The sequence below is a fragment of the Caretta caretta genome, chromosome 3 (assembly GCF_965140235.1).
Source record: "Caretta caretta isolate rCarCar2 chromosome 3, rCarCar1.hap1, whole genome shotgun sequence".
Classification (NCBI taxonomy): Eukaryota; Metazoa; Chordata; order Testudines; family Cheloniidae; genus Caretta; species Caretta caretta.
Genome location: NC_134208.1, coordinates 99,177,454 through 99,197,125, shown reverse-complemented (window position 1 = coordinate 99,197,125; position 19,672 = coordinate 99,177,454). Strand labels below are relative to the sequence as shown.

The 19,672-nt window shown below is 40.0% G+C and overlaps 1 protein-coding gene across 1 annotated transcript in view; it reads left to right on the top strand.

Moving 5' to 3' along the window:
* LOC125634187 (vesicular inhibitory amino acid transporter-like) overlaps positions 1 to 18,670 on the top strand; it is a 38,874-nt gene extending 20,204 nt beyond the window's left edge. Inside the window, exon 2 of the mRNA XM_048844602.2 lies at positions 16,987 to 18,670. Coding sequence (XP_048700559.2) covers positions 16,987 to 18,138 — 1,152 coding nt within the window. The 3' untranslated portion in view covers positions 18,139 to 18,670. The remainder of the gene's footprint in view (positions 1 to 16,986) is intronic.
* The last annotated feature ends 1,002 nt before the right edge of the window (positions 18,671 to 19,672 follow it).

Below are 19,672 nucleotides of genomic sequence, written 5' to 3'. Positions count from 1 at the left end.
CAGCCTCTCCTCATAACTCATGTGTTCCAGACCCCTAATCATTTTTGTTGCCCTTCGCTGGACTCTCTCCAATTTATCCACATCCTTCTTGAAGTGTGGGGCCCAAAACTGGACACAGTACTCCAGATGAGGCCTCACTAATGTCGAATAGAGGGGAACGATCACGTCCCTCGATCTGCTCGCTATGCCCCTACTTATACATCCCAAAATGCCATTGGCCTTCTTGGCAACAAGGGCACACTGCTGACTCATATCCAGCTTCTCGTCCACTGTCACCCCTAGGTCCTTTTCCGCAGAACTGCTGCCTAGCCATTCGGTCCCTAGTCTGTAGCTGTGCATTGGGTTCTTCCGTCCTAAGTGCAGGACCCTGCACTTATCCTTATTGAACCTCATCAGATTTCTTTTGGCCCAATCCTCCAATTTGTCTAGGTCCTTCTGTATCCTATCCCTCCCCTCCAGCGTATCTACCACTCCTCCCAGTTTAGTATCATCCGCAAATTTGCTGAGAGTGCAATCCACACCATCCTCCAGATCATTTATGAAGATATTGAACAAAACCGGCCCCAGGACCGACCCTTGGGGCACTCCACTTGATACCGGCTGCCAACTAGACATGGAGCCATTGATAACTACCCGTTGAGCCCGACAATCTAGCCAGCTTTCTACCCACCTTGTAGTGCATTCATCCAGCCCATACTTCCTTAACTTGCTGACAAGAATACTGTGGGAGACCGTGGTCCAAGGCATTAGCCTCTAGTACCAATAGTCCTAGACAGCAGTGCCCAATGTCAAGTGCAGGGAGGGTAGGGGAACCCAGGCCCACCCTGCTCCACTGGGTTCTTACCCAGGGCTCTATGAAACCAATCACCCCAAAGGAAGGTTCAGGTCTCCATGACTCCTGACACATCCCTTGGCTTGCTTCTTACCCTTAAGCCCACCTCGGGCATCTCCTCAGCTACCAGCAGCTCAGCCTCCCCTTCTGTCCCTACGGTCAACTGGTTCTCTGCAGCATAGACAGGATCCTTGGCCTCAGCCATCTGGTGGTTCTTCTGTAGGAGCCTGGAGCATACGTCTTCTCCTCATCCAAACCAGACTGAGCCGAGATGAACTGCTTCCTTTTATATGCTCCCTCCACTGGGAGCATGCACAGCAGGGGCAAGGGGGAGTGGCCACTTGAGCCCAAAGTAATTGGGTAACCCCTGCCTGACCAGTGTGGGGTTGGTACACCCCGTCACAGGCACACAGAATCTAGTCCAAGTAGTGAACATGGCTGAACAGCTCATAATAGTGGCCATAATGTAATTAAATTTACTATCCTTGTAGGGGGGGTGTCACTGGGCATTTCACGCATTACTGGAGCACCTCCTTCTGGCTGCACCTGGGGATTACCTCTGCTAGGTCAACACCCCTTCCTGCAGTTGCACCCCATCACTCTCTCAGTCTCACTCTCTCAGGACTCAACTGTTCCCGCTTTGTGGCTTGGCCCTCCAGGGATATTGCATGCATCTAAGTCTTCTCTTTCATTGCAACCTTAACCATGCCACTGGGTTCCAGCTCAGGGACCCTACAAATAGCAGTCAAGGTCAGTACAATCCTATCCCTTAATGCTGTGTCCCTGGGTTACTTTCTACTTTGCCTTCTCACCCTGACAGTGACTGAGAGCCTCTCTTTCTGCAGCCCCCTTCTACTCTCAGCTACTGAACTTTATATAGGCCCTCCTGTTCCTATCTAGCTGATCTCCCTCATTACTCCCTGTCTCATCCTCCAGGAGAAGCCTAGATGGTTATTAGGCCCTCCTGGCCATCTTAACCCCTTCAGGCCTTGTGTGGGGTAAACACCCATCACAGGGGGGAAAATACCAGTGAAACCCCCCACAGTAGCATTTAAGTTCAACAAGTGGAACTACACAAAAAAGAGGAGGCTAGTTATTAAATTATGGAAATTAAAAGAAATAGTCACAAGAGTGAAATGCCTGCAAGCTGCATGAACATTTTTAAAAACATCAGAATAGAGGCTCAAACTGTATGTATACCCCAGATTTTTAAAAAATAGCAAGGGGATCAAAAATACTATCATGGCTAAACAGAGTACAAAAGACAGCTAAAGACAAAAAAAGACATCTTTTAAAAATTGGAAGTCAAATCCTACTGAGATGAATTGCAAGGAACATAAACTCTGGCAAGTCAAGTGTAAAAGTATAATTAGGCAGGGCAAAAAAGAATTTGAAGAGCAACTAGCAAAAGATACAAATACTATCAGATTCAGGAAGCCTGCTAAACAATCAGTGGGGCCACTGGACAATCAAGGTGGTAGAGGAGCTCTCAAGGAACACAAGGCCATTTCAGAGAAGCTAAATGAATTTTTTACATGAGCCTTCACTGCAGAGGATATGAGGGAGATTCCCAAACTTGAACCATTCTTTTTAGGTGAAAAATCAGAGGAACTGCCCCACACTGAGGTGTCAGTAGAGGCAGTTTTGGAACAAATTGATTAATTAAACAGTAATAAGTCACCAGGACCAGATAGTGTTCACCCAAGAGATCTGAAGGAACTCCAGTATGAAACTGAAGAACTACTAACTGTGGTATGTAATCTCTCACTTAAATCAGCCTCTGCACCAGATGATTGGAGGATAGCTACATTAACGTCCCTTTTTTTAAAAGGCTCCAGAAGCGATCCTTGTAATTACAGGTCAGGAAGCCTAACTTCAGTACCAAGCAAATTGGTTGAAACTATAGTAAAGAACAGAATTACCAAACACATAGATCAACACAATATCTTAGGGAAGAGTCAACACAGCTTTTGTTAAAGGAAATCATGCCTCACCAATCTATTAGCATTCTTTGAAGGGGGTCAACAACCATGGGGACAAGGGTGAGAGGTAAATAGTGGGGTCCCCCAAGGATCTGTACCAGGACTAGTGCTGTTCAACATATTCATAAATGATCTGGAAAAAGGGGTAAACAGTGAGGTAGCACAGATTGTAGATGATACAAAGTTACCCAAGACAGTTAAGTCCAAAGCTGACTATGAAGAGTTACAAAAGGATCTCACAAAACTGGATGACTGGGCAACAAAATGGCAGATGAAATTCAATGTTGATTAATGCAAAGTAATACACATTAGAAAACAATACCAACTCTACACATAAAATGATGGGGTCTAAATTAGCTGTTATCACACAAGAAAGAGATCTTGGAATCATAGTGGATAGTTCTCTGAAAACATCTGATCAATGTTCAGTGGCAATCAAAAAAATGTAACAGAAAGTTAGAATGATTAGGAAAAGGATAGATAATATGACAGAAAATATCATAATGCCACTACATAAATCCATGGTACACCCACACATGGAATACTGCATGCAATTCTGGTCACCCCATTGCAAAAAAGATATACTGGGATTGGAAAAAGTATAGAGAAGGACAACAAAAATGAATGGAACATATAGTAAGATATATATATATATATATATACACACACACATACAGGTAAGTTGGAAGTTACCATACAAACTGTGAGAGGGTAATTAGTTTGGTAACTTCCAACTTATCTGTATGTGTGTGTGTATATATATATATATATATATATCTCTTATGTGACAAAGCTCTGTCCTTGCCTCCGTGGGTCCCACGTTTCCTAGCGGATTTCGCTAACCTCAGAGGCTCACTGTGACTCTGCACGTAACCCTTCTCTCTCTAGAGACAAGGGTCACAGTCTACTGAGCCATTTTCATCATAAACCAGCAAGGTAGGTGAGGAGAAGTTATCCTTCCTTGTATAGTCTCTGTTGTCTCCCAGTCTCAGTGATTAATCTGGGGGCAAAGGTGTGGGGGAGGAGCCCGGGCCCACCCTCTACTCCGGGATCCAGCCCAGGGACCCTAATAGTATCAGCTATGGTAACTGACCTTTTAGAAACATTACATGTACAATTCCCTGAGCTACTTCCTCCACAGCAGCCCTCACTTCCTCAAGCTCCACTTCACCCTTACCTCAGGGCCTCCTTCCTTGTGACCGATATGGTGTGTACTACTCAGCCTCTCCCACAGCACAACTTCCTCCCACAGCTCCTGACATGCACACCCACCTGACTGGCTGGGAGGCTTTTAACTAGTTTCAGCCAGCCCCTGATTGGCTTCAGGTGTCCCAATCAACCTAGCCTTCTCCCTGCCTTCTGGAAAGTTCTTAATTGGCCCCAGGTATCTTAATTGACCTGGAACAGCTGCCATTTCACTTATCCTGGTACCAGGGATTTGTTTAGCTTGGAGCTAATATATCTATCTCCCACTACTTTTCTATAGCCATCTGGCCTTGCCCCGTCACACTTACCATATGTTCCGTTCTATGCATCCGATGAAGTGGGCTGTAGCCCACAAAAGCTTATGCTCTAATAAATTTGTTAGTCTCTAAGACGCCACAAGTACTCCTGCTCTTTTTGCGGATACAGACTAACACGGCTGCTACTCTGAAACCTGTTCTGTTCAGTTCCTCTGAAACATCTGGCACTAGCCACTGTCAGAAGGCAGAATACTGGGCTGGATGGACCATTGCTCTGACTGAGTATGCCCATTCTTATGTGCTTAATTCTCTTTTTTAATTGACACACCTCCACAGTGATTGTTTTAGAAGTAGTAGGATTTGTATTATAGTATTACCTACAGACCCCAACCAGGGATCAGGGCTATGTTACCCCTGGTGCTCTACACCAAAGATGAAAAGACAGTTCCTGCCTGAAAGACCTACATTCTCAGTGTACTTTGACTTGAGACTTTTTTATTTTTTGAAGACAGCCTAAGTCTTCAGCAGACATTTGATGTACCATATGCCAGAGCTGACAATACATAACATTCCAAATTCAAAAGGTAATAACTTTTATAAAGTAGATGCTCAGCAACCAAGTATCCCTGCTTATGCCCTGTAACTCTCACTCCCATTCCTGTTTGATCATTTGTTGTCCCCTGAAATTAGTTTTAAAAAAATAAAAAAAAAATCCTCTAATTTGGCACTGAGTGTTAGATCTCAGCTAGGGAGTCCATTAAACTAAGTTGTATTTCTTTCCTGTTTTCTGATTATTTTCCCCCTCTTTATTTTAGGATGTCCATTTTGTTAAAATATTCAACTTTAGCCCCAGATCTAACCCAGCAATTTTGATGCCAATATGACATTTTTGTTGCTTGTTGAAGGAAGAGGCCCAACACTGGGCCTATAACTCATTTGCAAACTCAGTTTAGAGTAGCTGCTCTCACTCCATAATTTCTTATCCTAAAACTGTGTAGAATAAGAACAGCTGCTGTGTTTTAGTCCAGAGATGGCTGTATTTAGTGGTGGGTGAGCTCCTGCCCTTTGAGGTCTGAGCAGGGAGAGGAAGAAGGAATAGAGAGCTTCTGCCCTTCCCTATTCAAATTGCACAACCGGATCTTTCCCTAGCATTCCAGAAGAGATATAGCAACCATGGCAGTGCATACTGACTTATCAATTTACAAAACACTTTTATAATAATTAATGGGAACAAAATAACTTTACAGCTATATGTTTTTCATACAATTGATTCCCAAAGTACTTTACTGACTGGACCAAACTCTCTCTAGCTGGTGCTGTGAGGAGGAAGAGGGATGCTGCCAGTATATCCTCTGCTCTAGGGATCATGCTGGCCAGGACAGGTTTCTACTGAGGGGTGCCTTTGGGGGTGGGGGGGCTGTGCTAGGAAATAGAGCAGCATGAACTGTAGCTATGCACTCTGTCCAGCCAGCTAACATTTATGCTGCACTCAATAGCCCATGCTCATTCCTGTCCAGGCCAGCATGGTACCTAGAGTGGGGGATATACCTGGCAATATCCATCTTCCTCCTCACAGCAGTGGCTAGAGAGGATTTGGTTCAGTCTATGAAGTATTTTGGGAACCTTCTGGATGAAAGGCATATAACTGTAATGTTATATTGTTCCTATTAATTATTATATAAGTATCTTATGACCTGATGAACTTGAATCAGATGAGTGGACTGTGATTCCAGCTTGCTAGGTACAACTCACTTTCAAAAGTGATGGCTGTTATGGGTGTAACTGACCTTCCTCTTTATTCTCTTTTCCCTGCTTCCATATGTAATGCATAATCCCATTTCTCAAATTCCTTTAGCTACAGTATCTACTGTGCCTGCCTTCTCCTCTGGGACTAAGGGAAACAATGTATTCTCCTTAACAAGTTTCAGAGTAGCAGCCGTGTTAGCTGTATTCGCAAAAAAGAAAAGGAGTACTTGTGGCACCTTAGAGACTAACCAATTTATTTGATCATAAGCTTTCGTGAGCTACAGCTCACTTAAGCTTTTGTGAGCTACAGCTCACTTCATCGATGAAGTGAGCTGTAGCTCACGAAAGCTTATGATCAAATAAATTGGTTAGTCTCTAAGGTGCCACAAGTACTCCTTTTGTTTCTCCTTAACAAGTAATTTGCTTGCAGGTTATGTTTTGTGGGATTCGGTATATTCTGACAGAAAACCAGGAACTTTTGCAACACTAGCATTTTCCATGAAATCATTCAGCATTAAGCCACAAGCATATTATTTCAATTTTGGAACAAATATTTAAAACCAGCGTTTAACAGCAGCAAATACTTCTTGTTGAGACATTTCCTTTTCCCCCGCTCCCCCTTTTAATCTTAGTGGAGACTCTCACAAATAATCCTGGCTATTCATGGAAGTAAGAGCGAACTCAGTGATTATTTTGTCAACCAAATGGACATACACATTTTACAATGAATGCAGACCAAGCAACTTCTTTCCCTCAATATCCTCCAATACCATCCCAAGCAGTCTATCTGCCTCATCACAATCTGTGCCTGTTTACATGAGCTGAAGGATTGACAGACCAACAGTTCTGAACAAAGTTCTCTCAGTACATGACATAAGTGCAGGCATTAATCACAGAATAAACACCTGTGTCACTTTCCTCCCTGAAGCTGGAAGCAGGCTTGCACTGGCTGAGAGCAGGAATATCAGAGGAAAAAGGGATATTGCTGGGGATTAAGGGCCTAATTAAACTCCCACTGAAGTCTTTCAATTATTATTAAAAGGAGCTGGATCCATCCATAAGATTATACCAGCCAGGAACAAGCTAGAGCTTGTGGAAAACTGCTCCTTGTGTTTTCAAACTCAAACTCAGTGTTGTGATGGGTTGGATCACAGAAACCCCCTAGGGGCTGCCAACTGATGTGCCAAGACTACTTCTGCCCCTGCTTTCCCTGCCCTCCCAGCTTGGGACTTCAGTGCCCTACCTGGTTTGAGCCAGACCCTCTAGCCTGCTGCAAACACAGACCCAGGTCTGAACCACATCCCCTAACAGCTGCAGGCTTAAACTGAAAGTAGCTTAAGAAGTGTTCCTGTCTTTAACACTCAGCTGCCCAACTCCCAATGGGGTCCAAACCCCAAATAAATCCATTTTACCCTGTATAAAGCTCATACAGGGTAAACTCAAATTGTTCACCCTCTATAACATTGATAAAGAGCTATGCACAGCTTTCCCCTCCCCCTCCCAGGTATTAATACATACTCTGGGTTAATTAATAAGTAAAAAGTGATTTTATTAAATACAGAAAGGATTTAAGTGGTTCCAAGTAATAGCATACAGAACAAAGTGAATTACCAAACAAAATAAAATCGAACACGCAAGTCTATGTCTAATACAGTGAGAAAACTGAATACAGATTAAAAACCTCACCCTCAGAGGAATTCCAGTAAGCTTACTTTTACAGACTAGTCTCCTTCTAGTCTGGGTCCAGCAGTCACTCACACCCCCTGTAGTTACTGTCCTCTGTTTCAGTTTCTTTCAGGTATCTTTGGGGGTGAAGAGGTTATCTCTTTAGCCAGCTGAAGACAAAATGGAGGGGTCTTCCAGGGGCTTAAATAGACTTTCTTTTGTGTGTGGATACCCCCTCCTCTCTCCTATGTAAAGTCCAGCTCCAAGATGGCGTTTTGGAGTCACATGGGCAAGTCACATGTCCATGCATGACTCAGTTTTTACAGGCAGCAGCCATTGTCCACATGCTACCTTGAACATCCTCAGGCAGACTTCTTGTGTGGATTGGAGCCTTCCAAGATCCATTGTGCATTAAGTGCTTCTTGATTGGGCACTTAACTTGCAAATTCCTTTCTAAAGAAGCTGACCAAATGCCTTACTAAGGTTATTTAAAATCAAACACGTATACAGCCAATATTCATAACTTCAAATACAATAATGACACATGCATATAAATAGGATGAATAGATTCAGTAGATCATAACCTTTACAGAGATATGCTACATGGCATATGTAGCATAAAACATATTCCAGTTATGTCATATATACATTCATAAGCATATTTCCAAAAAGCCTTATGTGGGGCACGTCACAAGTGTGTCATGGATAAACTGAACTGAGGTGGCAAAGAATGTGAAGACATGTTTTTCAACTGCTTAAATACCAGTGCTAGGAGTCTGGTAACAAGCAAGAGCAATTGGAAATTCTCACTGATGAGAAGAAATTTGATATAATTGGCATTACTGAGTCACATGATTGGAATTTTAAAATCACTGATTACAGCCAGTTTTGGAAGGATGGTGTGGGTAAAAGAATTGGTGGGTGTGTTTATGTGGAGGGATGGTGCTCTACATTAAAGATACCATTACCTGTTTCAGAGTTATTGATAAATCAGAATAATGCTTATGGATCAATATTCCCAGTAACTAAGCCGAGAAAGGATACTGGGGGGACTGTTGTAGACCACCGAATCAAACCAGAGAACAGGATGAGTTGCTCCTTAAGAGCTTTTCTGTAAAGTGTTTAAAGAAGCCTGTGCTGTTATGAGGGATTTCAGTTTGAAGGACATATTCCAGAGATCTCATGAAACCAGTAGTAGAACAGCATTAGAGTTTATAAAAATTACATTTGGTAATTTTCTAACACAAAGGGTGTAGCACCCAGTGGAAGGTAATTCATTATGATACATGAAAATGAATTGATCATTGGCTCTGATTACATTCATTATGGGCAAACAGAGGACAGTCTCAACCAATCAAATGTATATTTCTGATGTTTCCAAAGGGCTAATTCCCCAAAGCTGAAGAAAATTATGAGCAAAAATGATTGGGAAGGAAAATGTAGACAGAAAAATGTGAATTAAAAGTGGGAGTTGTTTAAGAAGGCTTTATTAGATGGCTAGAAAGCCACAATTCCCCACACAAGAAAATAACTAAAAGTCCATCCTTGTTCAGCAAGAAAGTGAAGGGGCAGTTGGCTGAGGAAACCTGTGGCCAACTGATGAGTAAAGATTGTATTTTCCTTAGGGAAGGTTCATTATTTTGTCCTGTGTTTGTAGAACCCCTAGCACATTCCTGGTTCATGATAGGGACCCTAAGCACAAAGGTAATATAAATAAATAAAAAACAATAATAAATGTAATAAATCTTGGCATACTGGGAAACTTCAAAAGGCTGGAAGACTGCTAATGTCCTGCCCATATTCAAAAAGCGTAAATGGTATGGAATGATCCTAGGCAAAATAATGGAAAAGCTGCTATAGTATTCAATCAATAAAGAATTAAAGCATAGATACATGGAAAACAGCTCATCAGACAAACCTGCTTTCATTTTTCGATGCAATGACAAGTTGAGCTGATAAAGATAACTGTGTAGATGTAATATACTTTGACTTTTGTAAGGCTTTTGACTTGGTAATGCACAACATTCTGATTAAAAGATTAGCACTGTATAATACCAATAAAGCACATGATCAATGGATTAAGAACTGGCTAACTGACAGATCTCTAAAAGTAGTCATCAATGGGGATTCATCATTGAATGGGGTGTTTCTAGTGGGGTTATGCAAGGATCAGTACCAGGCCCAATGCCATTCAATATTTTACCAATGACTTAGAAGTAAATATAAAATGACTGCTGACAAAGATTAGCAGAATAGTAATAATGATGAGGACAGGGCAGTACAGAATGATCTGGATTTCTTGGTATACTGGGCCCTTTCAAACAAAATGTGTTTTGATATAGCCATATGCAAAGTTATGGATCTAGGAACCAAGAATGCAGGCCATACCTACAGAATGGGGGATTGTATCCTGTGATTCAGTGATTTTAAAAAGGGTTTAGGTGTCATAGTGGACAAACACCTCAATATGAACTCCCATTGTGATGCTGTGGCAAAAAGAGCTAATGCAAAGCATGGATGTATAAAGAGAAGACTACAGAGGTAATTTTACTTCCATATATGGCCATTGGTAAGACTGATACTAGAATACTGTCTATAGTTCTGGTGTCCACATTTCAAAAAGGATGTTGAAAAATTGGAGAAGATGAAGAGAAGAGACACACTCATGATATGAGGGCTGGAGAGAAGAGTAAAAAAGCTCAGTCTGTTTAGCTTATCAGAAAGAAAATGGAGAGGTGACTTGATTATGGTGTATCAATATGTTTATGGGGAGAAAACAGAGGACATTAGCGGGCTCCATAATTTAGGAAGAACTAATGGCTAGAAGTTAAAGCCAGAAGAATTCATGTTGGAAATAAGGCAGACATTTTTAATAGTGAGAGTGATTAACTATTGGGACAAACTACTAAGAAAGTGGTGGATTCTCTATCTCTGGCTGTCTTCCCGTCAAGCATGGATGCCTTTCTGGAAGTATATTTTAGTCAATACAAGTTATTGGGCTCACTACAAGAGTAACTAGGTTCTATAGCCTTTGTTACAAGAGGAATCAGACTAGATCAGTGGTTTTCAACTTGTGGTCTGCTGACCCTTGTGAGTTTCACAGGCTAGGTCTAAGATTTACAAAGGGGTCTGCACCTCCATTTGACATTTTTAGGGGTCTGCAAATGAAAAAAATGTTGAAAACCACTAGACTAAATGATATAATGGGTCCCTCTGGCCTTAAAAGCTATTGGGGAAAAATGAATCTCTGGAAGCTTGAGAAAGGTAAGGACTAGATAAAAATTCTCTTTCTGCTATTATTTCCAGTGGGCATAGTTTTCACTCATGCAGGTTTCTGAGTCACAAATAATGCAAGCTTGGACAAGAGTTAAATTCTTGAAATACCAGCGTAGAAAATGTAAACTTATTTTTTTCTTTACAGAACTAACTTTAAAATTACTAAGGCCCTGAGTTTCTTTTCTCAGACATCATTTTGGAGACCCAGAGTTGCAGGGCAGCCTTCATCCCTATTTAAAATAAACTAAGGAACAGGAAGGCTAAATTCAAGCTGTGCTATCTGAAGCTGTTGAAGTTACTGTTTAAAAATAAAAATAAAATAGAAAACAACCATGGGGATGTGAAAGCCACTGATATGTCCAAATAGGTTGTTGAAGAGACTAAGAAAACAAAACAAACCCAGGTACTACTGCAAATGGCTCTGTTCTAATTGCACAAGATTAAGGGATTTGCTGTATTTCTAAATCTAGCTCTGGTTCAAATAAGCGCTTATCTGTATTTTCATATAAATAGTGTGGAAGTGTATGTTTCTGTAAATACAGGAAAAACAACATAGGTGAGGTGATTTCCCAAAACAACTTAATCTAGCATTGTATGACAGTATATTTTTTTCCTGTGTTCATAGGTTCATCCCCATGCCCTTCCAAGGAGATGCCTAACCCAGATTCACATAGACACCCAAGTATATGGTTGCAGAAATATTAGGATTACCCTATTATACTGCTTCTGCATAATATTTGCAAATGGCTTGGAAGGTTTATAAGCACCTAGCACCTTTATAGCATTCTGGCCTTTTTTCCATCTGTTCTGATATTAAGCCAATACATATGATATTCTGGGCTCCTGTTACTAACTAATTTATCCATTTATTTGTACTTACTTCACTTCCTTCTTTATTTTTTCATTTAATTTAGCCCTAAGGTTGAACAAATTTTTTACATCATTCTTTTTGTTCCTTTATCACTTCATTCCCTTCCTAGCATGATTTGGTCTATTCTCTTTCTGCCAGGTTATTTTCCCTGTGAGGGATACTGCTTTGTTTTTACAGGGGTGTGATACATTATAGGCTGAAATGGCTTGTAAAATTAAGGAGTCAGTATGACATGCATGACAAAGCCCTGTTAAGGCTGGAAGTTCAGAAATCTGGAGAGTTTCTTTAAATGTATATTTGGTGAATATGTATCACCTTATTTACATAACTGACTAGGGAAAACTAATGAGCAGAACTAAGGCCTGACAAGTTTCAAGCATTGAACAAGATGTAGGATTGCCATGCTCCTGCCTGACTCTGTCATCTCTTTGGACTGGCATCCAGGTAACCCGGACCCTGGCTACTACTTGTCCTGGACTTGGCAGGGACCTGTGGCTGGGTTGGTGCCTCTGGGGTTGGCTGGGAGATCTGTCTGCTTCCCGATGGGGATGCTCTGGCTGAGCTGATAGCCCCTAGCCGAGGGCTGAGTTCTGGGTGTGGCTTGTCCCATTCTCCCTAGCTTTTGTCAACTTTTGCTGGTCCTTGTTGCAAAGGCTGTCTAATCACCAATCTAGACCCCAGTGTGTATTCCACTTTATGCCTGTCTGCCTGTGGCCCCATTACAATCATCACCAGGGTTTCGAGATACACTAACCCCACTCCCTTCCATTAGACTCAACCCCTATATGGGTGTCTGGGAAGTAAAGTAGCATAGGAGCTGTTACAGCACCCTTACATCACGTGAGGTTTTATTTATGTGGGAGGAATCCTCCATGGACTAGTTAAGCTTTTTCAGGTTGCTTCACAATGAAACAGCCTTAACAAATCAGAGAATCTGGCCCTTATCTATGCAGTTATGTGACATTGTCATTGAAAAAGTGCTTAAGAGAGGTATCTTTTCCTTTGAAACTCCTATTTTTAAACTTGATGACATGTAGAAAGTGTCCTTGCAGAAATTATCACTTGTAGTGAGTTAGGAACTGGAGATTGAGGATGAGTAGGATTCTGAAGTCTGGCAAGAGATCCTGCTTTATTTGGACTCTCACTTTTCATCATTAACTTTTGGACGTATATAAAAAAACTGACAACCTGCTGCCAAAGGACACTGGTGAAAATGTTTTTTAAAAGAAATGGCAGTAATAAAACAGATTCTGGAGAGACAATGGAGGCAGTGCCACTTTTTATTTTAACACATACGTTATGGAAGTGTCCCAAACTCTCATTTCTGGCTACTAATCATCATCTGTACTGAAAAGACTACACAGCCAGTTATGGCCAGGAGGCTAGAGGCTTGATGTTCTCCGTTATCAAGAAGATGCTGAAGGAAGCAGAAACAGTAAGTCCCTGAGTCTCTTAGCATCATCCTCCATAATCATACATTTAAAAAATAAAAAAAAAAAGCAAAAGAGGGACTCCAGACACTATCAATAGGGGAGAAAACTTGGCTTACTGTGGAAATGTTCAGTCTAAACTTCCATTTGTCAACTCCAATGTAGCTTCCAGGTACACTGAAATTGGCAACCCTTTGTGGATTATTTTAAGAAGGAGCAGACAGTTTATCCAAATCCTGAGGTTATTTCTGTGTAACTGTTCTGCCAGCTTTTCCAAAGAGTAATTAGGCCTGAGTTCAGAAGACAGAAAAATGTGGCCTTGGTTACAACTGTGTCCTGAGTTAGCAACCAAAGAAAAATAATTGGATATAAGTAAATAGCAAGGGGATCTTAAAAGTTAGTTATGCCATGCTCTGATTAAAGTAACAGTTAAATAAGAGAAAAGGAGTACTTGTGGCACCTTAGAGACTAACCAATTTATTTGAGCATGAGCTTTCGTGAGCTACAGCTCACTTCATCAGATGTTTACCGTGGAAACTGCAGCAGACTTTATATACACACAGAGAATATGAAACATGTTTCAAATGTTTCAAATGTTTCATATTCTCTGTGTGTATATAAAGTCTGCTGCAGTTTCCACGGTAAACATCTGATGAAGTGAGCTGTAGCTCACGAAAGCTCATGCTCAAATAAATTGGTTAGTCTCTAAGGTGCCACAAGTACTCCTTTTCTTTTTGCGAATACAGACTAACACGGCTGTTCCTCTGAAACCAGTTAAATAAGAGAAAACAGATACCTATGGGGAGACCTGTCAGTGGCTGTGGGATGTGATAATGTTGTCTGAAAGACTTCTGCTTTACTCTGGGATGAGGATAGTTATATAAATGTTAATGGACTAAATTCAGCAGGGGAGGAGCTATTGTTTGGGGAAGGCCTGTTCTGACACCCACCTGTGGCTTAATTATATTGTCATCTTTTTGGGTCAGCAGATACTCTTGAAACTCCCAGCTGCACTTTGGGATTACATAATTTAAAAAAATACTATGAAAGCAGAAGAAAAGAGATAAGCTTACTACACACTGTTGAACTGAGTAAACAGTACTGTCCACATGCTGATACAAAAGATGCCTTCATGTCTAGATTCTTCCACAGATTTTCATATAAACATGGTTTCTTTAAGATGCTATCAGACCCATTCTGGTATTGCAGCAATCCCTGTACATTGTTTTTATAGTAAAGGAAAATTGTTCTTTGGGGAAGTGCCTTACCTGCAGCACTCAATAAAAAGCATGGGCCAGAAAGGTGCATGCTCTCAAAAGATGCTGTTGCACATGCACCGTTTGCATTCTGTGGATAGGCAGATTTGTAGTCTTTTCCATAAAGATGAGTAGTGACCAGAAATGGGGGAAGCTTTGGATACTTCCAAAGAATGTGTGTTAAATATGCATAAGGGATTCTAATCGTGTTGCTTAATGTACTTCCAGAAGTTGCTCAAGTACTATGGTAATGGGGACTGTATAAGAACCTGCATAGAACTGAATTAAGACACTGACTGCAGTCACTGTCTGGCTTTGGAAAGTCCTGGTGACTGTGAAGAGTGGGATGAACAGGTGATCAAACATTACAAAACCTCAATAAAAGGGCTCTCCCAAAAATTTAAAAACACTCTACCCCACCCCAAGTAAAGTAAAGTGTCATTAACAGTCTGAGCGATAATAAGAGATGTAATGCATACACACTTAAATACATCCTTAATTGTACCCATGTTTTAAGAGTAATCCTGCAGTCTTAATACAACTGTATTTTAGAGATATCTATACCTCCAGTAAAGTAAAGTAAAGTAAAATAAAATAGATACCACTGGTGCACACGATGGGTGATCTAACTTGCCTAGTAACTTAGCGTAAAGATGTCGTTTTAGTTTGTTGGCTGCCCATCTTTCTCCTTTGCTGGCTGTCCCCTGCAGTCATTGATTTATAATGTATGTTAGTTTATGGCTGGGAGACAAGAAAGGAGATCACAATATATTACTTTCACTAGTTTACCATTAGTTTCTCTTCGCCACCAAACCTCTTATCTAGATCTGTACTTACCTTCTCTTTTCTATCTTTTTCCCTTACAAATAACATACAAGTTGTGCTCAGCCCACCTATAACCTCATGATGGACCGAATCCTGAGGTCTTTAAAATTCCTATTGAAAGCAACAGGATTTGACCTGAGTAAGAACTACGGCCCTGATCTTCAAAAGATATTTAGATGGTTAACTCCCATTGATTCCAAAGGGAGTTGGCACCTAAACATCTTTGAGAATCTGGGTGCAAAGGCCCAATTACACTACCCTTACTCATTTTGAGTAATATCTTACTCTGAACATAATCACTGAGTAAACTACCACACAAACTGAGTAAGAGTGACAGAAGTAGGCCCTATGTAAATAATGAGGCATATATTCTGCCACTTTTACTCATGCTGAGCACAAATGAAGACCCTGATTATAAGCACTTACATGTTTATAATTGTACACAATGAGACTACACATGTGAGTAACATTAAGCATATGTTTAAGCATTTGCACGCCAGGAGACTTAATCTGATTACTTTGCATGTAGCCCCATTGATGTCATATGACTCTCAGCAAGGATCTCATGCTTTGGGTCACCATGCCTGGCCAAATGTGTTAATACCTACATTTTATTCACCTATAATGCTGTAAGACATAATATAAAATAATGTAATGAATTTAGCTTTATTTTGCTTCCCTTCCATTTTATTTTAATTATCACCAAGAACACAAAGCACTGATGTACGTTGTATATCTTCATCTTTGTCACCTGGGAAACAAGGGAAATGTCAGGGATGCTGTTTAGCTTAAATTGAATCTTTTGTATGCATGCCTATTGGGTTCAAGAATTTGATAGTTTTGTATTGATCTGAATTCAAAAGCAACAAAAACACACTTGCAAAAGACCATGAACACGGTGTTTCATGAAACTGAAGTGTGGATAAAACAAATATAATCCAATTCCTCTGAGAAAGTGTTCAGAGAAAAGTATGTGTATACCCACCATACATTTTTAGACATATAAATAAGGCCAAACTCTCTATACTCTCAGCTACAAGCGTGCTCACTTCAGGAATGAATACAACAGCAAAGAACCCATAAGGTTTCAGACTGCTGCAGAAGTAACCCATTCCAACACGAATGGCATTTTATTTCCAGATGACTGTTAACTATGACCCCCGTATAATCTTTAAACCAAAACCGTGTGTCATTATTGGATTTGCCTAAGATACTATTTTAATATTTGGGTGAAACTTATACAACAGCTGCTACAGCTCTTTGATTTTATTATTGAACCTGCTCCATTAATATGCATGTTGACTGAATAACTGCCTATAAGCCTTTTAAAATATGCTTCTAATCACATCAGCATTAAATATTAAACAGGAACTTGTCTCTACCACTTGCTTGCATTCTCTCTTTCTTAGCTTACCTGTACATGTGATGTCTGGATGAGCAGGTATTTTTGCCGATAACTTCATTTATCCTAAATAAACACTTCTTTTTTTTGCAATTGTTATTTACTTAGAATACTATAACAATTCTCCCACCACGGAAAAGATGATACTCAACAGATGCAGGTTTGAAAACGTTGCTTCTAGTAAACATTTTGCCTCAAGGATTTTTGTCCTATCTTTTCTCTCTCTCTCTCTCTCTAGGGAATTTTTGTTCTAGGATTGCCATATGCTCTTCTCCACAGTGGATACAGTGGGCTGTTTCTTATTATCCTGGCTGCAATGTTCTGCTGCTATACTGGCAAAATTCTAATCGCTTGCTTGTACGAAGAAGATGAAGACGGGCAGCTCATAAGAGTGAGAGACACATACGAAGACATTGCCAATGCCTGCTGTAAAAAGCGATTTCCCAAACTAGGTGGCATAGTTGTCAATGTGACCCAGGTGATGGAACTGATCATGACGTGCATTTTGTATCTGGTTGTTAGTGGGAACTTGCTGTCACATAGTTTTCCATATTTACCAGTGACTGAGAAAACTTGGTCTGTAATTGTGTTTGTAACACTGCTGCCTTGTGTGTTTATCAAAACTCTCAGCATTGTTTCCAAACTCAGCCTGCTTTGCTCCTTAGTCCATTTCATTATCATCTTCATAGTGATGAGTTACTGTCTGACACAAATACATCAGTGGTCTTGGACAAGATTTAGACTCCCCATTGAGTTTGAGGATTTCCTGGTCTCAGTGGGGGTGATCATTTTCAGCTACACTTCACAAATATTTCTTCCTACTCTTGAAGGGAACATGAAAAACCCAAAGGAATTTAGCTGTATGTTGAACTGGACTCACTTTTTTGCTTGTCTCTTCAAGACAGCCTTTGCACTTACTGCATTCCTGACTTGGGGCGAAGAGACAAAGGAAGTTATTACTGACAACCTGCCATCATCCCTAAAAACCCTGGTGAATTTGTGCTTCTTAGCCAAGGCTCTTCTGTCTTACCCATTGCCCTTTTTTGCAGTCACAGAAATACTGCATACTTGCATATCTAGCAGCAAGCGTTCTGATTACAGAACCCCACTGTTTATTGTAGTTTTAAGAGGCTTGGCCCTCTTGTTTACTCTGCTGATGGCCATGTTCATACCACATTTTGCTCTGCTGATGGGTTTAACAGGCAGTGTAACAGGTGCTGCTATGACTTTTCTTCTTCCTTCTATTTTCCACTTAAAACTTAAATGGGGAAAGTTAGTGTTCTTGGAGAAATGTGCAGCCATTTCTCTTTTTACTGTGGGTTTCCTTTGCAGCTTATCAGGTATAGTCTGCTCAATAAAAGGGCTGATTGAAGCATTTGGACGAAGGTAGAAAGGCCATCTTGAAAATCTGATGATATACTCTTGAGTATTACCACTGTGAATGCAATTCCAAAATTAATATATGACACAGCACAAATGTGCTTTAATATAAGAACTATTACTTGTTTTTAAAATGAGTAAAGAAAGAAAAACAATTTTGTTTACAATTAAAATATTTTGTCATTGAATTGAAATGGAAGTTTCATTTGCTCTCATGTTCAACATTAACAGTGCTATACCAAGCAAAATAGAAGCACTTTTAATAGACCATTCCCACTTTTAATTCACAGTTATTTGTGCGTATATATGTTCTTAAAGGAACTGTAGCTAATCAGTGCCGTTTTCCTGGAAGTCAGTTTCTAAGATTCATTCTCCTGCAATGCATTTATCCTATTGGTTTGATTACAAGATGTCTTACTAGTAGAATGAAGAAGTTAATATGCTGTTCACTTTCTGTATTAGGCAGAAAATTTCTTTGATCTTTTTATTTTATCTGACTAAATTAAAAGCTGAAATGAAGTAAATCAAGTTCAATAAACAAACACACAGTTAACATCCTGTATAACTTGCCATCGTCTTTAATTTTAAAAGATATTAGTTTAATAAAGAGATCAGCATCGCAATGTATTTCACTTTAGTGAAAAGTTACCATGATAGGAAGCAATCTAGTCAGGGTACTTTAATGAATACATATCTTATTATACTAAAGCTATGCTAAGTTATTCAAATAATTACTTTCAAAGTAATTATTTGAAAGAAGAAAATTTACATTTTCATTATGAACAGCTTCATGCAACCCTTTACTGAGTCATATCAAGGAGAATCTCATACAACCATATGCTGGCATGCACAAAGTGGAAACGTCAATAATAACTGTTTAACTGTGATATTTTTCTTTTTAATATCTTAGCAGCAATGCTACTGACCTGACAATGGCCTCTCAAGGCTAACCTATTCAATGATAAATGATGCACAACTAAACTTAAGTGATCAACACTATTGATAAGACCAAGTATGTCAGTCTGTTCCTTTGTATTCTTTCTGGTAATTAATGGAAAAACGTACACTTCTCAAGTTTCAGGCGTTAAATATAGGACACTAATGAATTAAGAAAACAAAACTGCTGTATCGTAACAAAACCCCCAGCACAAACAAGAAAATAACTAGACTTCTAGCATTTGTGTACTCTCTTAAACACTATGGGTCAAATTCTGCTTTCATTTGCTCCACATTTACACCAATTTAATTCCGTCAACTTCAGTTGGGTTATTCTGTATTGATGCAAATGTAAATAGGAGCATATTTGTCCCTATCTACTTTTAAAAAGTATAGTCTTTTTATTTGTATGTAGAATGACAAAAAAAAGCACTGCTCACTGAAGTAGTTGAAAGGTTATTATTACCCCCAATGACATAGACAAAAGGATATTATCCCTTGGATGATGTCAATGAAAGGGTATCATTACTTTTTTATGTGGAGAACATTCTCAAATAAGTAAACATGCAAGAACAGTATTAGTTATATTTTATCCTTTTTGTGTCTGA